This window comes from Rana temporaria, chromosome 6 (genome assembly GCF_905171775.1).
Source record: "Rana temporaria chromosome 6, aRanTem1.1, whole genome shotgun sequence".
Taxonomy (NCBI): Eukaryota; Metazoa; Chordata; class Amphibia; order Anura; family Ranidae; genus Rana; species Rana temporaria.
Window position 1 is genome coordinate 208,099,131 of NC_053494.1, and position 22,063 is coordinate 208,121,193.

Here is a 22,063-nt window from a genome sequence, read left to right on the forward strand (position 1 = left end):
GTATCACAAACACAACGTCGTCAAATGTGGTTGTTGTTCATCGGCAGTGATGTATTATGGCCTAGGCCGACAAGGCCCAGGCCTAGGGCGGCACTTTGTGGGGGGCGGCAAAATCCCATCCCACCCTGCCCCCCTGTCCTCATCCCACCCTGTCCCCCTGTCCTCATCCCACCCTGTCCCCCTGTCCTCATCCCACCCTGTCCCCCTGTCCTCATCCCACCCTGTCCCCCCTGTCCCCATCCCACCCTGTCCCCCCTGTCCCCATCCCACCCTGTCCCCCTGTCCTCATCCCACCCTGTCCCCCTGTCCTCATCCCACCCTGTCCCCCCTGTCCCCATCCCACCCTGTCCCCCTGTCCTCATCCCACCCTGTCCCCCCTGTCCTCATCCCACCCTGCCCCCCTGTCCTCATCCCACCCTGTCCCCCTGTCCTCATCCCACCCTGTCCCCCTGTCCTCATCCCACCCTGTCCCCCTGTCCTCATCCCACCCTGTCCCCCCTGTCCTCATCCCACCCTGTCCCCCTGTCCTCATCCCACCCTGTCCCCCCTGTCCCCATCCCACCCTGTCCCCCTGTCCTCATTCCACCCTGTTCTCATCCCATGAAAATGACAGTCACTTGACGTGCATTTGCAGATATTGGGACGCCGGTTTTTACACGCACATGAACTTTAATGACATCCCAGTCTTAGTCTGTAGGGTCCAAAATTGAGTTGGCCCCGCCCTTTGCAGCTATAACAGCTTCAACTCTTCTGGGAAGGCCGTCCACAAGGTTTAGGAGTGTGTCTATGGGGATGTTTGACCATTCTTCCAGAAGAGCATTTGTGAGGTCAGGCACTGATGTTGGATGAGAAGGCCTGGCTCGCAGTCTCCACTCTAATTCATCCCAAAGGTGTTCCATAGGGTTGAGGTCAGGACTCTGTGCAGGCCAGTCAAGTTCCTCCACCCCAAACTCGCTCATCTATGTCTTTATCGATCTTGCTTTGTGCTCTGGTCCAAATCATTTGGTGGAGGGGGGATTATGGTGTGGGGTTGTTTTTCAGGGGTTGGGGTTGGCCCCTTAATTCCAGTAAAGGGAACTTTTAAGGCGTCAAAAAACTCTCTCCACAAACTCGCTCATCGGTGGGCCGGATTCAGAAAAGATATACGACGGCGTATCTCCGGATACGCCGTCGTATCTCTGAGTGCGGTCGGTCGTATCTATGCGCCTGATTCATAGAATCAGTTACGCATAGATTTCCCTAAGATCCGACAGGTATAAGTGTCTTACACCGTCGCGCTTCCGTATTTTTACGCGAGGGATATGCAAATTAGTATTTTACGCCGATTCAGAAACGAACGACCGCCCGGCGCTTTTTTTTTACGTCGTTTGCGTTCAGCTTTTTCCGGCGTATAGTTACCCCTGCTATATGAGGCGTAGCTAATGTTAAGTATGGCCGCCGTTCCCGCGCCGAGTTTTGATTTTTTTACGTTGTTTACATAAGTCGTTCGCGAATACGGCTTTACGTCATTTACGTTCACGTCGATTCCAATACGTTCTTGCGGCGTACTTTGCCGCAATGTACACTGGGATATTTTACGAACGGCGCATGTGCCGTTAAAAAAAAACGTAAAAAACACAGGGTCAATGCAAATTTAAATAAAACACGCCCCCAACATCCCCATTTGAATTACGCGGCCTTACGCCGCAACACATACGTTACGCCGCCTTAAAAAAGGGCGCAGGTTCTTTCTGAATACAAGAACTTGCGCCCAAAGTTACAGCGGCGTAACGTATCAGAGACCTCATGAATGTGATTCTGGAAGAATGGTCAAACATTCCCATACACACACTCCTAAACCTTGTGGACAGCCTTCCCAGAAGAGTTGAAGCTGTTATAGCTGTAAAGGGCGGGGCCAACTTCATACTGAACCCTACAGACTAAAGCCTTGTACACACAATCAGATTTTCCGACGAGAATTGTGTGTTGACAGCCCGTTGCCCGAAAATCCGACCGTTTGTACGCTCCATCGGACAATTTGTTGTCGGATTTTCCGTGGACAAATGTTGGATGTCAGGCTTTAAAATTTTCTGTTTCTGTTTTCGGATTTTCCCATCGTGTGTACAAAAGACCGAAGTACAAACACGCATGCTCGGAAGCAATGCTCACCAAACACAACATTAGCAGAAGGTGCCCAAAGGGTGGCGCTAAAGAGCTGAAAAAACACGTAGCGCGTCACTCTCACCTCCGCTTCTCCCGATCCGTCATCGACCATCTTGTTGTGCGCTGCTACCTCTGGTTTGGCGTGCATGAGTGTGGCGTCAAACTTCACTTGCTCCACTTTGGCTAAACAAATATAAAGGTTAATATGGGGGGGTTACCAATAGAATAATACCAATGCTAGGTTGTTGTCTCTAATACTGTATGAAGGCACAGAGCAATGCAAATGGAACAAATTCTAAAGAACACAGTTTGCTATCGCAGGCACCACATCCCAATTCAAAGGACAGAGCAAAGGAACAAATAGGCCTGGACTGCGATGTGGAGGACTGCTTGGTTCGTTGACCGGCTTTGTCCTTTATAGCCACCCACTTTATCAGGCTTTTTGGGAAGTTGGCTCTATTTTTTTGGTCCGTATTCATATTCCATTTTCTATATTCTTTTATTCCTCTTCTGCCTGGGCTGTTCATAGTATTTTCCCATTAGATGCAACGCTATCCATACGTGGCTCATAGGTGTTTCTATAGGGTCTCCTGACGAAGCAGTCAAGTTGCGAAACATGTTGAGACCACGGCACCTCTTCTTCCACTGCTGGCCCTGTTTGTTGCACTTTAATATCTATAGTGCCTTGATCTATAACAGTGATGGTGAATCTTGGCACCCCAGATGTTTTGGAACTACATTTTTCGTGATGCTCATTGCGCTCTGCAGTATAGCTGAGCATCATGGGAAATGTTGTTTCAAAACATCTGGGGTGCCAAGGTTCACCGTCACTGACCTATAATTATATGATACCAGACAAGACTAGTGCCATATCAGGGAATTCATTTTGTTTGTACATCATGTTTTATAACCTTTTAATAAAATGATGGCCAGGCAAGTGCACTATTTTTCTTGGAGGACGTTGTATGACGTCCTCCCAGAACGCATCTCGTGCGGGGCCACGCGGCGACGCAATCTGTCACCGGCTGTGTCCACCGGATGACTGATCACTGCACCGGCCCGCTGCCAGTGCCATGTGATCACTATGACCAATTGTGTTGCTAGCTGTGGTTGGTCACAGTGATCACATGCTACAGACAAGGCCAATCACAGCCCATCTGTACCATGTGATTAGCTTTAACCATTCACACCTAATCAAAATAAAATCACGGAATGAACCTGTTTAATTCAGTAAAAACGGTTGCTTATACCAATAAAATTCATTGGTATTTGCAATCACAGGGCCAGATTCTCAAAGAGATACGACAGTGTATCTCCTGATACGTCGTTGTATCTCTGAGTCCGGCCGGTCGTATCTATGTGACTGATTCATAGAATCAGTTACGCATAGATATGCCTAAGATCCGACAGGTGTAATTGTTTTACACCGTCGGATCTTAACTGCAATTTAAAAATGGCCGCTGGGAGCGTTCTCGCTGATTTACGGCGACGATATGTAAATCAGCGAGATACGCCAATTCACGAACGTACGCGGGCCCGACGCAGTCACTTTACGTAGTTTACGTAAGCGTTTTCCCGGCGCATAGTTACCCCTGCTTCTATGAGGCGCAGCCAATGTTAAGTATAAGCGTCGTTCCCGCGTCAAATTATTATTTTTATTTACGTCGTTTGCGTACGTCGATTCACAAACCCGCTCGTGGCAAGTTATGCTCACGCCGAAACCAATGACGTCCTAGCGACGTCATTGGGAGCAATGCACGCTTGGAAAACTTGCGGACGGCGCATGCGCAGTTAAATCGGCGCGGGGACGCGCCTGATTTAAATGCTACACTCCCCTTAGCCGCGGAATTTGAATTCCGCCGGGGGATTTAAGATACGCCGCCGCAAGTTTGGAGGTAAGTGTTTAGTGAATTACCCACTTGCCACTAAAACTTGCGGCAGCGGATCTTAAATCAGATAGATTACGCGGATCTAAAGATCCGCTGATCTATCTGAATCTGGCCCAGAATGTGTAAAAAAATAAAAATAAAATTATAATCAGTTCCCCAGTAGAGTAATACCGGAGCGACGTGATGTCACTTCACAGGGTGGAAATCGTTTTTTGTTTTTTTTTATAGTAAAAGATAAATTTTTAACCACTAGCCAACCAGCCGCCGTATTCGCCGTGTGCGAAATCACGTAGGTATACGTCATTTTGCATTTCAGCCATTAGGGGCGCGGGCACGCCCCTGGTGCAGACGCGTGTGCCCGGCGGGCGCGATCACCGCCAGGCACCCGTGATCGCTTGTTACAGAGCGAGAACTGGGAGCTGTGTGTGTAAACAGTTCTACAAAACAAAACAGCCAGCAATGTCTGCGAAAATCCCATCATGATCTGCTCTCAAGTCTTGATCACCTGCTTAGACTAGGGGTGCCACTTTTTCTTCAAGCCAAACCCGAACATTTTAGCGGTGCGCATTTTTTTTTAGCATACGCTATAGGGTTGTACTAGACCTGGGACACTTTTGGGCACTCCAAAGAGAATAGTAATGTGGTGCACATATAGTGCCCCCTCCCCCTCCTGTCAGGCCCTGTTCCAAGCCACATTCCTGTTTGAATAATGCATACCTCCCAACATTTTGAAATGGGAATGAGGGACACCTACTAGCAAATGTATGTAGGCATAGGACACGCCTCCTGCCACACCCCCTTAAAGGAGAATTAACCAAAAAAAAGGTTAATTAAATCCACAAGGGCTTTTGTTTACCAATACTATTCCTTTATATTGGCTTTTCAAATTTAAGAATGCAGCAATTTATAATTTGGATGAAAGGTTTAGCTCTGAGAAACAGTTTTTGAAAGATACAAAGTGCATTTTATATACAACTTTATAGATTAGACCAAAATGAGGGACAAATGAGGAGGAATGAGGGACATTGCTCCAAATCAGGGACAGTTGGGAGGTATGATAATGTGTCTGGGTTTCCGGTGGACTGAAACCCAGACACACGATTCAAAACCCGGACTGTCCTAGCGAGTCCCAGACAGGTGGCAACCTAATTGATGTTCTACTTACCTATTTTACCAAGAGTATGTGTCTTCCCCACACCGACAGTCTCGTTTTTTGTAGGCCACTTTTGGAAGAGTTGCTTGAACACAGCGGACTCGGAGCCGTCATTTTCTAACGCCACGTTGGTGGAATTGGGGTAGTTCTTCGCTTTGATATAATTCTGTGAAGAAAACAAATATTGCCTTCTCTGTTGGTTTTAGTAGGAAAATAGACATATCTATTGAAGTCAAGAGATTCCAGAATAAAAAGCGATTGGACCTCAAACCAATCCCATCTGCTAAGCAAGGTGTCTTACTTCCTACTCCACAGCATGAATATGGAAGTCCAGGGGACCCATGGGGTCATGTTTATGTCTAAAGCTAGACCAAAAGACATCTTCAAACAGTAATATTTATCATACTCAACCAACCATGGTAGTAGCTGCCCTATGAGGTTGAGGTTGACTCTGTGCCGGCCAGTCAAGTTCCTCCACCCCAAACTCGCTCATCCATGTCTTTATGGACCTTTCTTTGTGCACTGGTCCAAATCATTTGGTGGAGGGGAGATTAGGGTATTTGGTTGTTTTTCAGGGGATGGGCTTGGCCCCTTAGTTCCAGTGAAGGGAACACTTAAGGCGTCATCATACCAAGATATTTTGGACAATTTCATGCTCCCAACTTTGTGGGAACAGTTTGGGGACGGCCCATTCCTGTTCCAACATGACTGCGCACCAGTGTACAAAGCAAGGTCCATAAAGACATTGCCAGGTCTTCTAAAACATCAGTGCCTGGCCTCACAAATGCACTTCTGGAATAATAGTCAAACATTCCCATAGACACACTCCTAAACCTTGTGGACGGCCTTCCCAGAAGAGTTGAAGCTGTAATAGCTGCAAAGGGCGCGGCCAACTCAATATTGAACCCTACGGACTAAGACTGGGATGCCATTATAGTTCATGTGCGTGTAAAGGCAGGTGTCCCAATACTTTTGGTAATATAGTATATAAAACAGCAACTGATTATGACAGTGAAGACTTTATAGGGCAGCTACTACCATGGTTGGTTGAGTATGATAAATATTACTGTTTGAAGACGTCTTTTGGTCTAGCTTTAGGCATAAACATGACTGTTTATGCAGTTACTGTGCCATCAATTACAGCCCCTGTGCCCATCAAACGCAGCCACTGTACCCATAAATTGCTGGCACTGTGCCATCAAACGCAGCCACTGTACCCATAAATTGCTGCCACTGTGCCATCAAACGCAGCTACTGTGCCATCAAATGCATCCACTGTGCCAACAAACGCAGCTATTGTGCCATCAAACGCAGCCACTGTACCCATAAATTGCTGCCTCTGTGCCCATCAATTTCCCCCACTGTGCCCATCAATTGCGCCCACTGTGCCATCAAATGCAGTCACTGTGTCATCAAATGCAGCCCCTGTGCCCATCAAACACAGCCACTGTGCCATCAATTACCCCCACTGCATCATCAAATGCAGCCCCTGTGCCCATCAAATGCAGCCACTGTACCCATAAATTGCTGGCACTGTGCCATCAAATGCAGCTACTGTACCCATAAACTGCTACCAGAGTGCCCTTCAAACGCAGCCACTGTGCCATCAAATGCAGCCACTGTGCCCATCAAATGCAGCCACTGTGCCCATAAATTGCTGGCACTGTGCCATCAAATGCAGCCCCTGTGCCCATCAAACGCAGCCACTGTACCCATAAATTGCTGGCACTGTGCCATCAAATGCAGCTACTGTACCCATAAACTGCTACCACTGTGCCCATCAAACGCAGCCACTGTACCCATAAATTGCTGTCACTGTGCCATCAAATGCAGCCCCTGTGCCCATCAAACGCAGCCACTGTACCCATAAATTGCTGGCACTGTGCCATCAAATGCAGCTACTGTACCCATAAACTGCTACCACTGTGCCCATCAAACGCAGCCACTGTGCCATCAAATGCAGCCACTGTGCCCATCAAACGCAGCCACTGTACCCATAAATTGCTGCCACTGTGCCATCAAATGCAGCCACTGTACCCATAAACTGCTATCACTGTGCCCATCAAACGCAGCCACTGTGCCATCAAATGTAGCCACTGTGCCCATCAAACGCAGCCACTGCACCCATAAATTGCTGCCACTGTGCCATCAAACGCAGCTACTGTACCCATCAATTGCTGCCAGTGTGCCCATCAATTGCCGCTACTATGCCCATAAACTGCCGCTTCCAAAAAATACCCCGCCGCTGTAATTCAGGTGCCCGGCACCCAGAAAGGGGTCGGGCACATGAATAGGGGGTGGCAGCGGCGACCATAGATAGATTCATGCAATGCAAGGCAATGCAATGCATGAATCTATCAATGGTGATAGACAGATGGCAGGAGAGAGGGGGTCGCGCCCATGCCCCCTTTATGGACGCACCGCCACTGGTCTCAGGGAATCCCTTCTAAAAAATCTATCATCTACAGACAGGGTACATTAACATTCTCAGTTATTTTTAGTTATAATAATGAATAAAAGGCTGGAGAAGCCCCCTTAGGCTGGCGCCCAGTGGGAGGACACCCATAGACTTGTAGTCAGTGGGAGAAGGACGCTTTCACACTGGTATTTGGTGGTAGAAATAGTGGCATCATTTTGTAGGTATCATTAGGCGGGAGATCAATCAGCCACAGCTCTTTGCTCATGAAGCCCCTGGTATACAAATTTGGACACATTTTTCTATACATCCACATTTTCAAATTACAATAATAATAGTAGAGTCTGAAATAAAATAACGCAATTTAGGACAAAATTTTAATCCAAAGCGAATCAAATTCTAAACGTTTTCAAATTCGATTCGAATAGTTTTCGAACTTGAATTTCCGAATAGAAAAAAAACCATAGAAAAGAATAGAATTGAATAGAAAAAAAAATAGAATAGAAAATAAAGCAATAGAAAAGAAATCAAGCTCAAACCTAATGCCCTCATCAAGGTGATTTTGGTAGATGATGACGGACATTCTCTACTCACCATGGCACGTGGCATGGCTTGCGATCTCTCCTCTTTTGAAGCGTTTTTTCCTTTCCACACAAAGACCTTTATTCCTCCTTGATCCAAGATATAACAGTCCTGCCCAAGACAAGATAGGAGTCATTTACTTACATTGCAAACCCATTTGTAACTTGACAATATGATGTTTGAGCCTAGGCTAACACTGGTGCATAGAAAACACTGCATGGGATTTTGCACAGGAATCGCACCACATTCCTGTGCACATCACACGCTGTGTCTTTGCGGTGCAGGACCCTTTTTTTTTTCCTGCACCTGAATTGCATTGCATGGGTGATCAATAGATTTTTTATTTAACCACTTCTCCACCGGGCCTATTCTGGCACTTCTCTCCTTCATGTAAAAATCATAATTTTTTTGCTAGAAAATGAATCAGAACCCCCAAACATTATATATATATTTTTTAGCAGACACCCTAGGGAATACAATGGCGGTCATTGCAACTTTTTATCTCGCACGGTATTTGCGCAATAATTTTCCAAATGCCTTTTTTGGGGAAAAATAACAAAACAGTAAAGTTAGCCCAATTTTTTTGTATAATGTGAAAGATGATGTTACACCGAGTAAATAGATACCTAACTTGTCACGCTTTAAAATTGCGCACACTCATGGAATAGCGCCAAACTTTGGTACTTAAAAATCTCCATAGGCGACGCTTCAATTTTTTTTTACAGGTTACTATTTTCGAGTTACACAGAAGGTCTAGTGCTAGAATTGTTGCACGCGCTCCAACGCACGCGGCGATACCTCACGTGGGGTTTGAATGGCGTTTACATATGTGGGCGGGACTTACATGCGCGTTCGCTTCTGCGCGCGAGCTACCGGGGACAGGGTTTTTTTAAAGATTTTTTTTCTTTTTTTACTTAATTTTTTTCTTTTTACACTTTGTTTTACATTTTAATTTTTTTGATCACTTTTATTCCTATTACAAGGAATGTAAACATCCCTTGTAATAGGAATGGTGTGTGACAGGTCCTCTTTATGGAGAGATGCGGGGTCAATGAGACCCCACATCCCTCCTCCAGGCTGGAACGTATGAGATTGTGAAAAAAAATTCACCGATCTCATGCTGACAGCCGCGATTGAGGCTTTGTTTACTTACGTGTACCCGGGAGTGACGTCACAACGTCGCGCCCGGGCCTCCGACAGTCATAGAGATGACTGGTGACCATCTGGTCACCGGAAATCTCTATCATCGTGAGCCGGTGACGGCCGATTCATTCTCCGGGTGCCTGATGGCACGGGAGGGCCGGGAGAAGCACCGAATGGCAGCAGGAGTGCAGGCATCATTCAGATATCACTGCACCGCATGTCATATGACGTCCTCGGTGGAGAAGTGGTTAAGCATGCAACGCTTTGGAGTCACGCAGGACCCCTTCATCAGGCATGTGATGTGAATGTACATTGTATATGTAAAGCGCTGCGTAAATTGACGGCGCTATATAAGTACCTAACTAATATTAATAATAATGTGGAGCAGGACTCTGAAACGTTGCACTCTCTTGTTTGTGATGTGATCATGCTTTAACCATTTAAGGTCCGTCTTATAGCAGTTTTACTGCTATAGGGTGGCACCTCTGCGCCGCATTACGCATATACAGTGGGAACCTCGGATTGCGAGTAACGCGGTTAACGAGCGCTTCGCAATTCGAGCAATAGTTTTTTTTAAATCCTGACTCAGTTTGCGAGTGTTGTCTATTTTTGGTAAAAAGAAATCCCAATAAGTTTTATATTGATTGGTTTGCCCAAAAGATATAGGCCCGGATTCACGTACAGCGGCCCATCTTTAGACCACATAGCGGCGTAGCGCATATGAGATGTGCTACGCCGACGTAAATCAGTAAGGCAAGAACTGTATTCACAAAGCACTCGCTTCCAAACTTGCGCCGGCGTAATGTAAATTGGCCGGCGTAAGCACGCCTAATTCAAAGTAGGAAGGTAGTGGGCGTGATCTATTATAATGAAGCGTGACCCCATGTAAATGAAGGGCCGAACGAACGGCGGATGCGCGCGCATTCTCACAATCACGTTGCATATACTCCCTAAGATACAACGGCTCAATGCCTACGACGTGAACGTAACCTACGCCCAGCCCCATTCACGTACGACTTACGTAAACAACATAAAACACGACGGCTGTTCCCTGGTCCATACCCTAACATGACTTACCCCTGCTTTAGGTGGAATAACTTTACACCTTACGTAAACGGCGTAGACTACTGCGACGGGCGTAAGTACGTTCGTGAATCGGCGTATCTAGGTCATTTACATATTCGACACGTAAATCAATGGAAGCGCCCCTTGCGGCCAGTGTAAATATGCGCCCAAGATACGACGGCGTAGGAGACTTACGTCGGTCGTATGAAGCCAAAATTCAGGCGTATCTTATTTGCTGAATAAGGTGCAGAGATACGACGGCGCATCCGTGGACTTACGCGGCGTATCAGTAGATACGTCGGTGTAAGTTCTTTCTGAATCCGGGCCATAGTGTCTACAAACTGTGGTATATATTTATGTCATTTTTATTTTTTACTAGTAAGGGTGGCGATCAGTGATTTTTAGCGGGACTGTGTCATTGCAGCGGACAAATCAGACACTTATGCCCTGTACACACGATCGGTTCATCCAATGAAAACGGACCGATGGATTTTTTCATCAGCTATCCGATAAAGCTGACTTTCATCAGTCTTGCCTACACACCATCAGTTAAAAATCCGATCGTGTCAGAACGCGGTGACGTAAAACACAACGACGTGCAGAGAAAAATGAAGTTCAATGCTTCCGAGCATGCGTCGACTTGATTCTGAGCATGCGTGGATTTTTGATCGATGGATCCCCTCATTTTTTTCTATCGTTTTTTTAACCATCAGAGAATTTTAAAACAGGTTCTATTTTTTTTCACCGATGGGAAAAAAAACGATGGGGCCCACACGCGATCGGGTCGGTTTCATCAGACGAACCGATCGTGTGTACAGGGCATTACTGACACTTTTTGGGGACCAGTGACACCAATACAGTGATCAGTTCTAAAAAAAAATGCACTGTCACTGTACAATTGACACTGGCTAGGAAGGAGTTAACATCAGGGGCAATCAAAGGGTTAAATGTGTCCCTAGGGGGTGCTTTCTAACTGTGGGGGAGGTGGTTTTACTGTGGGAAAACAGTGATCCGTGTTTCTGCTTAGAAACACTACATCTCCAATTCCACCTCTGGCAGATTGGCCTTGTTGACTATTCTGCCTCTTCTCAGAACGAACCAGACCCACTGATTGTCTCCCGCTGCGGGATAGGGTCGCCGGTGGCGCGTGCGTACGCCCCAGACCCCATGCACGAAATCACGTACAGGTACGTGATTTCACACAGGAGGGCCGCCCTGCCGCAGTATAGTATGCCATAGTATAGTGGTTCTTAAACGGTTAGGTAAAAGTAAAAAATATTGGCCCAGATTCAGTAAGCAATTGCGCCTGCGTAACCATAGGTTACGCAGCGCAATTGCTTACTTGCTCCGGCGTTACAAATGCTCCTGATTCAGGAACATCGTAACGCCGACTGCAGCCTACAATCTGCGTGGCATAAGGCTCTTATGCCACGCTGATTTTAGGCTGCATTCTTGCGTTGACCCCTAGGGGGCGCTCCCATTGTGATCAGCGTATAGTATGCAAATTGCATACTAACACTGATTCACAAAGTTGCGCGAGCCCTGCGTACGCAAGGTACGGAGTTTCCGTACGGCGTCTTTAGCGTAAGGCTGCCCCTTCTAATAGTAGGGGCAGCCAATGCTAAAGTATACCCGCCCTTCCCGCGTCGCGACGTTCAAATTTTACGTTGTTTGCGTAAGTGATTCGTCAATGGCGCTGGACGCCATTCACGTTCACTTAGAAGCAAATGACGTCCTTGCGACGTCATTTGCCGCAATGCATGTCGGGAAAAATTCCCGACGGAGCATGCGCTCTACGCTCGGCGCAGGAGCGCGCCTAATTTAAATGATTCCCGCCCCCTACTGCTCCGTGAATCGAGGGCAGCGGCGCAAATTTGCGGGGGCGCAGGGCAAAATTGTTGCCCTGTGCCTCCGCAAAAAAAGAGCAAATCTCTTTGAATCTGGGCCATTGTTTTCTTTTCAAAATTGTCGCTCTATTTTTGTTTATAGCGCAAGAAATAAAAACCGCAGAGGTGATCAAATACCACCAAAAGAAAGCTCTATTTGTGGGGGGAAAAGGACGTCAATTTTGTTTGGGAGCCACATCGCACGACCGCGCAATTGTCAGTTAAAGCGTTGCAGTGCCGAATCGCAAAAAGTGGCCTGGTCTTTGACCACCCAAATGGTCCGGGGCTGAAGTGGTTAATATAACTTTAGGATCCATGTCATTTAAGCTATTGGGATTTTAAATTGTCGCGGGACGGGGGGTCTACTTGTTGTATGGAGGACGTCTGCTATCATGTATGTGTGCTCTTCAGGACAGCTGGACTTACTTCATGACCCAACAAGTCTTTAGTCAAAGGCTGAGTAGCCACTTCCTGGACCATCAGGTTCCCGTTCTGATCGGATACCCTGTGTACAAAAGAAAATCAGGCATTTTAGTAAATACAAACTTCAAATTTACAATTCTGCGGAGTCATATTGAGTACAGAAAAATGTTCTGTACAATAATGCTGGAAAACAAGGGGTTCAGATCTGATTCCCGTCTTCCAGGGCTTTCTCGACACATGTAAATGTAGCACCCTCTAGTGTGCTAGAAGTGTACATAGGTTTTTCTGTAGTGTAGGTAAATTGTTAGGCTTGGCTGCCAGTCAGGTCTGTGTTTAATCTGGGTTAGGTTGAGTGATCAGGGGAGGCTGGATGACTCATCGGGCAGCATCTCTGGTGCCTCCCCCCTACTTGCTGGAACCTTGGAGAAGCTTCCAGAAGAAGGTTAGGAGGAACTGCCTGGAATATTAAGGAGGGTCCCAGCCAATCCCCAGCAAAATGGGCTGGCAGGGGGAAGGCCCCTCTTAACCACTTCCATACCAGTCACTTATGCACCTTCCCGCCCAAGCCAATTTTCAGCTTTCAGCACTGTCGCAATTTGAATGACAATTGTGCGGTCATGCTACACTGTACCCAAATGAAATTGTTATCATTTTGTTCCCACAAATAGAGCTTTCTTTTGGTGGTATTTGATCACCTCTGCGATTTTTATCTTTTGCGCAACAACTAAAAAAAGACCGACATTTTTGAAAAAAATTAAGTTTTTCTTTTTTTCTGTTAATTTATTTTGTAAATAAGTAAGTTTTCTTCTTCAATTATGGGCACTGATATGGCGGCACTGATGGGCACCGATGAGTTGGCACTGATGGGCGGCGCTGGTATGCTGCACTGATGGGCACTTATAGGCGGCACTGATGGGCACTCATAGGCGGCACTGGGCATTCTTTGGCAGCACTGATGGGCACTCATGGGTGGCACTTATGGGTGGCACTGATGGGTACTTATGGGTGGCACAGATGGGCACTGATAGGTGGGCACTGGGCATGGATGGGCACTAAGAGGTGGCACTGATGGACACTGGGTGGCACTGATGGACACTGAGGGGTGGCACTGATGGCATTGCTGGGCATGATTTCAGCCATGTTGCCAGTCAGTGCCGATTTGTGGGCACTGATTGGCATCGATTGTGTTAATTTAATTTTTTTATTGGTGTTTTTTTCTTAGACATGGAAGTTACCCAAGAAGGGGTCCATATGACCCTGTTACCACTTCAGTTGATGGGGAAAGGGGGACTGACTTCTTCAGGGGTTTTTTGAATGAGAAAACCAGATTGCACCAGAAGACCTGGCAAAACCAGATTGCACCACAAGACCTGGCCACTCTTAGACATGTGGAAGTGACCCAAAAAGGGGTCCATATGACCCTGTTACCACTTCAGTTGATGGAGAAGGGGGTACTTACTTCTTCAGGGGATATCTGAATGGAAAAACCAGATTGCACCAGAAGACCTGGCAGATCATCAGCTGAGCAAATGTATAACAGCTACTTCTCCTAATTTAGTGCTTGGAAGCCATTATTTTACTTTTCTGAATTTTCCTGTGCCCACTTACTGATATAACTTGAGAGAGGACTTGGCGACAGAGTCCACCACATCATCAGCTATGGGAGGTTTAATCGACTTTTTCTGTCCTAATACTTGTTCATTTTCCAGGATTTGCATCAGCTTAGGTGTTGCTTCTTCATCCTCTCCTTCCACCACATAAACGTGAGTACGTCCACCGCGCTCCCGGTCGCGGATGTCTTTTGCCAGGTTCATCCCCTGAAATTAATTCAACTTTTTTTTTATAATGTCTATAAAGTACAAGATTTTAAAATTTGTGTAAACCTCTACATATACAGTACATAAACCCAGTGAAGGTTGTATATGTAAAGATTGTGTACAAGTCAAGATTTTTGTTTGCTTCCCTTTTCAACCCTCTAGGGCAGGGGGTCTCCAAACTGCAGCCCGAGGGCCATATGTGGCCCTTTGATAGCCTTTATCCGGCCCTTGGGGCACTATTCATCCCACTGATATGAGGCACTAATCCTCCCACTGACACCAACAATGGGACACTGAATCTTACACTGATACCAATGATGGGATACTATTCCTCCTACTAATGGGGGGGAAACTCCTCCTCCTATTGACCACCAAACTTGAGGCCATATTTATTCTCACTGATGCTGGGCCCGTGACATTTCCTGTCCCTGCTGGCCACAATCCGGCCCTCCTAAAGTCTGAAGGACAATAAAGTGGCCCTTTGTTTGAAAAGTTTGGAGACCCCTGCTCTAGGGCATTTTTTACTGCAACCTGGATTATGCATTAGGAAAACCCCTTGAGATTGCTACTTTTGTCACCAGTGACTACGCAATGGAGATCTGCACCTTCTGTGAGGTCCTCTTTTGCACCTTGGCAGTCACGGACCAAACTCCCACGGTTCCAGTCCCCTAGCAGCCCGTTGTCCATAACACTGCATGTTGCGTTTAGAGCAGATATTTACCCATATTACACCTGCTCCTGAGGAAGTCGAGTACACTGCATGAAACACGTCAAGCTTTTAGGATGCAATTTCTATATTACAACCATGTACCTGATCCCATATATGATTTTTGCCAATTGTGTACCCACTGTACATTGTTGTATTGCTATCTGTATATAACCAGCTCGTGACCCATATTAATATGTTTTTAATGTGTTATGATCCAACTGAATCATTGACGAGAATATTTCACCAGTGGTGGCCTGTCCATTAGGGGCACAGGGGCGCTGCCCCTCTAATCCATGTGTCCGGCCCCGAATCTTCATGCAGGGTGCTTTGACACATGGTCTCCAAGGTCAAAACCAGGTACCTGTTCCCCCCTCCCCCTCAAAAAGTACCAAATCTGGCAGTGGAGAGGGATGCAAAAAAGCAGAACTTCGCCTTGTGTGTAAAGTTCCACTATAAGTAACTTTTAGTGTATCCTTCTTGCATATTGATATATGCAAGAAGGATTCTTGCATCCTTGCTAATTCGCTGGGAAGGGTAGATAGCTTGTGCATGTGTATATTGTGTGCATACTTTGTGATACTTTGTATGCAAGTGAATTGTTTTTCCTGCAATTGTATGTGCAGCATTTTTCTTTTGTTTAGTAAAAGTATTAATAGACTACAGAGGTCTATGCACCCTTGCTTTACCGCAAAGTAACCTTAAAAGACAAAGCAAAACAGTAGCCACCAGGGGCAGACTGACCATTTGTCCCCATGTCACTAGGGGGCCCCATCAGGGTTGCCAGCCTCAGTAAAATCAGGGACAGTATGTAAACATCTGTGTTTTTTTTTAAATCCCAAGATTATAGCTGCCCCGCCTCTCCAGTACCTTTTCAGTGTGTGTATGTGTGTGTGTATACTGTGTGTGTATATTGTGTGTCTGTGTGTGTATACTGTATGTGTGTGTGTGTATACTGTGTGGCCCCATAATCTATTGCCTGGGGGCCCCATAATCTCCTATTGCCCGGGGGCCCCATAAGTTGTCAGTCCACCCCTGTCTGTGTGTGTGTATACTGTGTGTGTATATTGTGTGTCTGTGTGTGTATACTGTATGTGTGTGTGTGTGTGTGTGTATACTGTGTGGCCCCATAATCTATTGCCTGGGGGCCCCATAATCTCTTATTGCCCGGGGGCCCCATAAGTTGTCAGTCCACCCCTGTCTGTGTGTGTGTATACTGTGTGTGTATATTGTGTGTCTGTGTGTGTATACTGTATGTGTGTGTGTGTGTGTGTGTATACTGTGTGGCCCCATAATCTATTGCCTGGGGGCCCCATAGTCTCCTATTGCCCGGGGGCCCCATAAGTTGTCAGTCCACCCCTGGTAGCCACCCTTTCTTGCTCGCTCCTAAGATCAGATGACCTATGGTGGACTATGGGATTTGTAGTGTGCATAGAGCAGTACACATGACCACAACCACGTGAAGGGGAAAAGGAGAGATTTGGGAGCTCCTGGAGGACATTACAAGGAGGCAGAACAACACAGTGCAAACCATTTCATGACAAATAGATCAGGGCTCAGAATTTCAAGCCCTGAGCTACTAGCCAGGCCTCAAGAGTTACTCGCCACCAGTTGCCCCACCTAATTCATACACTGCCCTGCGCCTAATTGCGCCCCTAAACGCGCCCTCGTAGATTATCTCATGGAATGACACTGTTAAATGTTTTATGCAGAATCAAGTTACACAATGAAATATTACCAAAAACAACTTTAACAAAATGGGACAGGGCACTGGGGGCAGACCATAGGGACAGGGCACTGGGGGCAGACCATAGGGACAGGGCACTGGGGGCAGACCATAGGGACAGGGCACTGGGGGCAGACCAGAGGGACAGGGCACTGGGGGCAGACCAGAGGGACAGGGCACTGGGGGCAGACCAGAGGGACAGGGCACTGGGGGCAGACCAGAGGGACAGGGCACTAGAACTGGATCTCTTCCCCATTCAATTGCTGTCTCCTCTGCAACTCCCATCCATCCATCCTCTCTCTCCCTCTCCTATTCATCTCATCATCAGGAGCCTGTGTGTGCGGCTCCACGCTTGCATGTCCCCACTTCCCCCTTTTATTCAGGCTGGCAGTGAGGAGAGGAGCTGCAGCACAGCGGGGGGGGGAGTACAATCCAGCACCGAGATCCACACAACTGCACAGCCATTGACACCATAGCACAGCGCACACTGACAGCGCACAGCACACATTGAGACCAGTCTGCTCAGGCTAAACTGTTGGACACTTACATAGAGCACAAGGAGAAGAAAACTGCACAAACTAGAAGGCTGCCGCTCATGTCAGGGCAACTTTCAGTGAGCGCTGCACTGCCTACCTGGGACACCCGGAGTGGTAATTTTCGCAATCCTCCACCTGACTCATTACTTCCTGCTCCCTGCTCTCTGCTCTCCAGCTACATTGGTCGGGGGAGGGGGGCAGGCTCAGAGAGGTCATACTGTCAGGTCCCATGGCTTAATGAGAATTGTAAGGAGAGCACCTGTGTACTGCTCTGCCTGTGCGCGGCTCAACAGACTACTTTTCCCGAGCATGCACCTTTCCTCTTCGGCCGCCAATCGCATTGGGGCTCTAAGTGTAGGCACAGATTGAAGGGACATTGGTCATGCAGCCATGTCATCACTCGCCCCCAGCTTAAATCTACTTGCCAAATGCTAGCAGGCGAGTGGAAATTTTGAGGGCTGAAATAGATTACAGGGCCATTAAGTAGTTTATGTGTGAGGATTTTTTTAATTTCTAAGATGTTTTTGGAATAGCAAAAGGCAACCAATCACATTTCTGTTTAATGTAGGCAGATCACTCAAAGATACATTCTACCCGGATCCTGCACTTAACACTTTTCTATTTGCCTAAATAAATAACCAGGCAGTATGTGAAGTAAAGACCACTCGTACCCTCAGTCTCTCCATTCTGTTGCTGTCAGGTCCGTTCCATTGGATGATCAACTTTCCCAGGTCCACCAAGAAGACGTCTCCGGTATTGAAGCTGTTCCAGTCAAAAGGCACCTATGGATACAGAGTCATCTTGTCAGTGGCAAAGTTTTGCTCTTTAAATGATGATTTGAAACCAATATTATAATATTTAACCTGTAGCACCCACCTTGCATAGAATGCTAGGCAAATTGTGTAGTCAAGGGAACAGTAATTGTTTGCTTTGGTCTGTTCATGGTTTCACAGGTTGAGAGTTTGATTGCTTCCCCCTGCCTCTGGAAGAAGCTTCCAGAACATAGGAAGGAAGATTCAGATGATCAGCCTGAATATTTATCATGGCCTGGCCAATCCCTGGAGAGGAGTGTCCAGAAGGTGGCTGGGGAGGGGATAAATAGTCGCATGCCCCGAAGAGATTTTGACTTCTCTCCAAGATCAAAGACTGATGCCCGAAGGCAGTCCATGGACTGAGTTGCTGCTCTTTGAGGTCTCAGCGGTGTCAGGGCTGAGGGCCTGAAGTGATCTTCTGAGGAATTGGCCATAGGACTTCACCATAGGAATCAGGTCTGGAGAAGCATTGTTCCCTCACTGGACAGTGTATAGAGGAAACTGGAAGATGTGCAGCTGTACTGAGAACTTGTGAGTAATGACCCTGAACTGATTCCTGATGACTGCGTGTGCTTCTGGGATATAAGTGCCAGAGGTAGCTTGGGATGAGACAGCTCTCATGGGGTCTCAGGATACTGAATATTTCCCTGCCCTGGAGTGTGAGCCTAGAGAAGAGTGTCCAATGCTCTACCCTGTTAAAAGTTCTTCAAGCAATACATTTCAAAAAGACATCCCCTGGACCGAGTTATTGGAGCCGGAGCGAATGGACTGGTGCTTGCAGTGGTGGGCTGCCTCTGTAATAATACAGCTATTATCAGCAGTCTCTGCGGGGGTAGAGCTACAAACCTAACACATTTTTATCAAAGTAAATTTTACAATGTACATGCTTTCTGTACCTTCATACAGATGTGCATATTCTTCCAGCAGTGTCTATCTGTATTTCACAGCAATTAAAGTATTTGTAAAGTCATATACCCCTCCCCAGGCTCTGTAGACTGAGTGTGGAGACTCAAAAATACACTCAATGGCTTGAGCCAAAGTCCCAGGTCCCAGGAGGACTTTCACTGTAAGTAGATCTTGGAAAGGTCTAAAATTATAACTGAAGGCAAAACGTATTTTTATTAGTTGTAGATAAAGGGATTAGAACACCTGTCAGGTTTTTATTGCTCTCTGTGTCCCCACTAGGGAGATTCACCTTTTGTCAGTGAAGCATATTATACATTGAACACTAGATGGCAGCAAAGTTGACAGTGAGAAGCTGTCAGCTGCTTAGTGTACACATCACATGACTTACTGGCTGTCTATAAATGCTGAGCAAGTGCTCAGAGGAATTGCTGGTTTGCCTTCAACTTCCTGTTGTGTTCTGCTTCCTGTTTCCTGCATCTGATTACCTGTTGTGACCCGGATTGACCTTGACCATTCTGCTCCTCTCCTGCACCGACCTCTGGCTTGCCTACGGACTCCGCCTTGTCTCCAATGTTTGACCCTCTGCCTGTGACCCGGACCTGCCTCCTGTCTCCAGTCCTTGACCCTCGGCCTGTACCCGGATCTGCCTTTGGCCCCCTGTGTTTGATCCTCGGTCTGTTCTGGACTTTCTGTGGAACTCTGGTCCTGCGACCCCCAGTCATTGCACAGCTACCCTTCTCTACAGAGGACCTCTACACAAGTCTTCCTTCCATGGTAGCCTTTGCCTCTTCCTGCCATCCTCTCCCTGTCTCACCTCCAGGGCCATCTCGGCCTCGGTAAGTACCCTCCTGACACCTTTTTGTATTTGTCCTGGTGACCATTATTGAAAGGGAAAGAAAATCCCAAATTTTGAGTGGTCACCAGAACAGTGGAAATCTTCCAATGGGACACTAGTTCTGTAGTATTAATAGTTCACTTTACTGGAAACACCTGAACTAAGTCATGGAGGGGGGTACACATACTTCTGACCAGATAATGTATATTTAATACCTACAATCCTTAAAGCGGTGGTTCACCCTCAGTGACACGATTTTACCATCGAGACAGGCATTGTAGCGTGAGCTACAGTATGCCTGTCCCGATTTTTTTACCCCCGTACTCACTGTGTACTCGTACATTATAGATTTCGGCTCCCGCGGGGAATGGGTGTGCCTATGGAGAGGGAGGATGATTGACGGCCGGCCCTGGCACGTCACTCTCCCCAAAGACAGCCGGAGTAGGTCTCGGCTCTTCACGGCGCCTGCGCACAGGCTATGCGCAGGCGCCGTGAAGAGCCAAGCCTATTTCGGCTATTTCCGGAGAAGCGTGACGCGCCAGAGCCGGCCGTCAATCATCCTCCGTCTCCATAGGCACGCCCATTCCCCGAGGGGAGTCGGTATCTTCGATGTACGAGTACACGGTGAGTACGGGGATAAAAAAAATCGGGACAGGCATACTGTAGCTCGCGCTACAATGCCTGATTTTATGGTAGAAGAATTTTTTTTTTTTTTTGGGGGTTTATAGGGTGAACCCCCGCTTTAAACAAAGAGACAAAGGCCCGGATTCACATACATTGGCGCATATTTATGCCGGCGTAGTGTATCTAATATACGCTACGCCGACGTAGCGCAGAGAGGCAAGCACCGAATTCACAAAGCACTTGCCTCCCAAACTGCGCTGGGTTCCCTCGGCGTAAGCCGGCGTAGGTGGGAGTGGGCGTGAGCCATGCAAATGAGGCGTAACCCCATGCAAATGATGGGCTGAGTCTCAGACAGATACGTATAATGAACGGCGCATGCGCCGTCCCGTGGACGCATCCCAGTGCGCATGCTCAGAATCACGTCGGATCTACTCCCTAAGATACGACGGATCACTGCCTACGGCGTGAACGTAACCTACGCCCAGCCATATTCACGTCCAACGTAAACGACGTAAAATACGACGGCTTGTGTTCCCTGGTGCAGCCCTTTGCATGGATGCTGCTGAGTTACACCTCCTTTATGGGGCATAACTTTACGCCGTACGTACGACTTACGCGCACCAGTCGTAGCCTGCGCCGGGCGCAAGTACGATCGTGAATCGGCGTATCTCCCTCATTTGCATATTTTAATAGAAAATCAATGGGAGCGACACATGCGCCCAGCGTAAATATGCGCCCACGATACGCCGACGTAGGCAAGTTACGTCGGTCGGATGAAGCCTATTTTCAGGCGTATCTAGTTATTTCGGCATGGCGCACCGATACGACGGCGCATATTTGCACTAACGCAGCGTATCTCGAGATACGTTGGCGCAAGTGCTTTGTGAATCCGGGCCAAAGTCTTTAGTTTGCTAAAAAGAATGAATTTATTGGCCCTTTAATATTTTTGTATTGTGTTCCTGATTAAAATAGGGAATTCCAAGTACCACAAACTAGCGGCATTTGTCTATGCTGATATTATCAGGATTCACAGTCTTCTGGTGCAGCATAAGAAGACTTACCTCTCCAGCTAAGACATTCTTCTTCCCCTTGACGTGCAGGAGACGTTTAACGTTGTAGGAGTTTGTCTCTACCTGCTTCATTCCTGATGCTACCCCTCCATTTTTATATCTAAGGGAGAAGAGAGAGGAAATTCACATGTTAAAGTGTATGCATACTATTGGTTGGAATATATCTCCACACCCGAATTCAGATCACACCCGAATTCAGATCACACCCGAATTCAGATCACACCCGAATTCAGATCACACCCGAATTCAGATCACACCCGAAGTCAGATCACACTGAAATTCGGACAGCCAAGGATCCCATTTCTCAAGGCTGTATCCTGGCCTAGGCCAAC

The 22,063-nt window shown here is 47.2% G+C and overlaps 1 protein-coding gene across 2 annotated transcripts in view; it reads right to left on the reverse strand.

Annotated features, from left to right (window-relative positions):
• The window catches only part of VIL1 (villin 1), an 81,577-nt gene that overhangs the window by 25,136 nt on the left and 34,378 nt on the right, over window positions 1-22,063 (reverse strand). For both annotated transcript variants that reach the window (XM_040358185.1, XM_040358186.1), the window contains exons 5-11: window positions 21,723-21,831; window positions 18,156-18,266; window positions 14,308-14,516; window positions 12,703-12,781; window positions 8,195-8,293; window positions 5,197-5,350; window positions 2,225-2,325 (exon numbers count right to left, since the gene is read on the reverse strand). In XM_040358185.1, coding sequence (XP_040214119.1) covers window positions 2,225-2,325; window positions 5,197-5,350; window positions 8,195-8,293; window positions 12,703-12,781; window positions 14,308-14,516; window positions 18,156-18,266; window positions 21,723-21,831 — 862 coding nt within the window. The remainder of the gene's footprint in view (window positions 1-2,224; window positions 2,326-5,196; window positions 5,351-8,194; window positions 8,294-12,702; window positions 12,782-14,307; window positions 14,517-18,155; window positions 18,267-21,722; window positions 21,832-22,063) is intronic.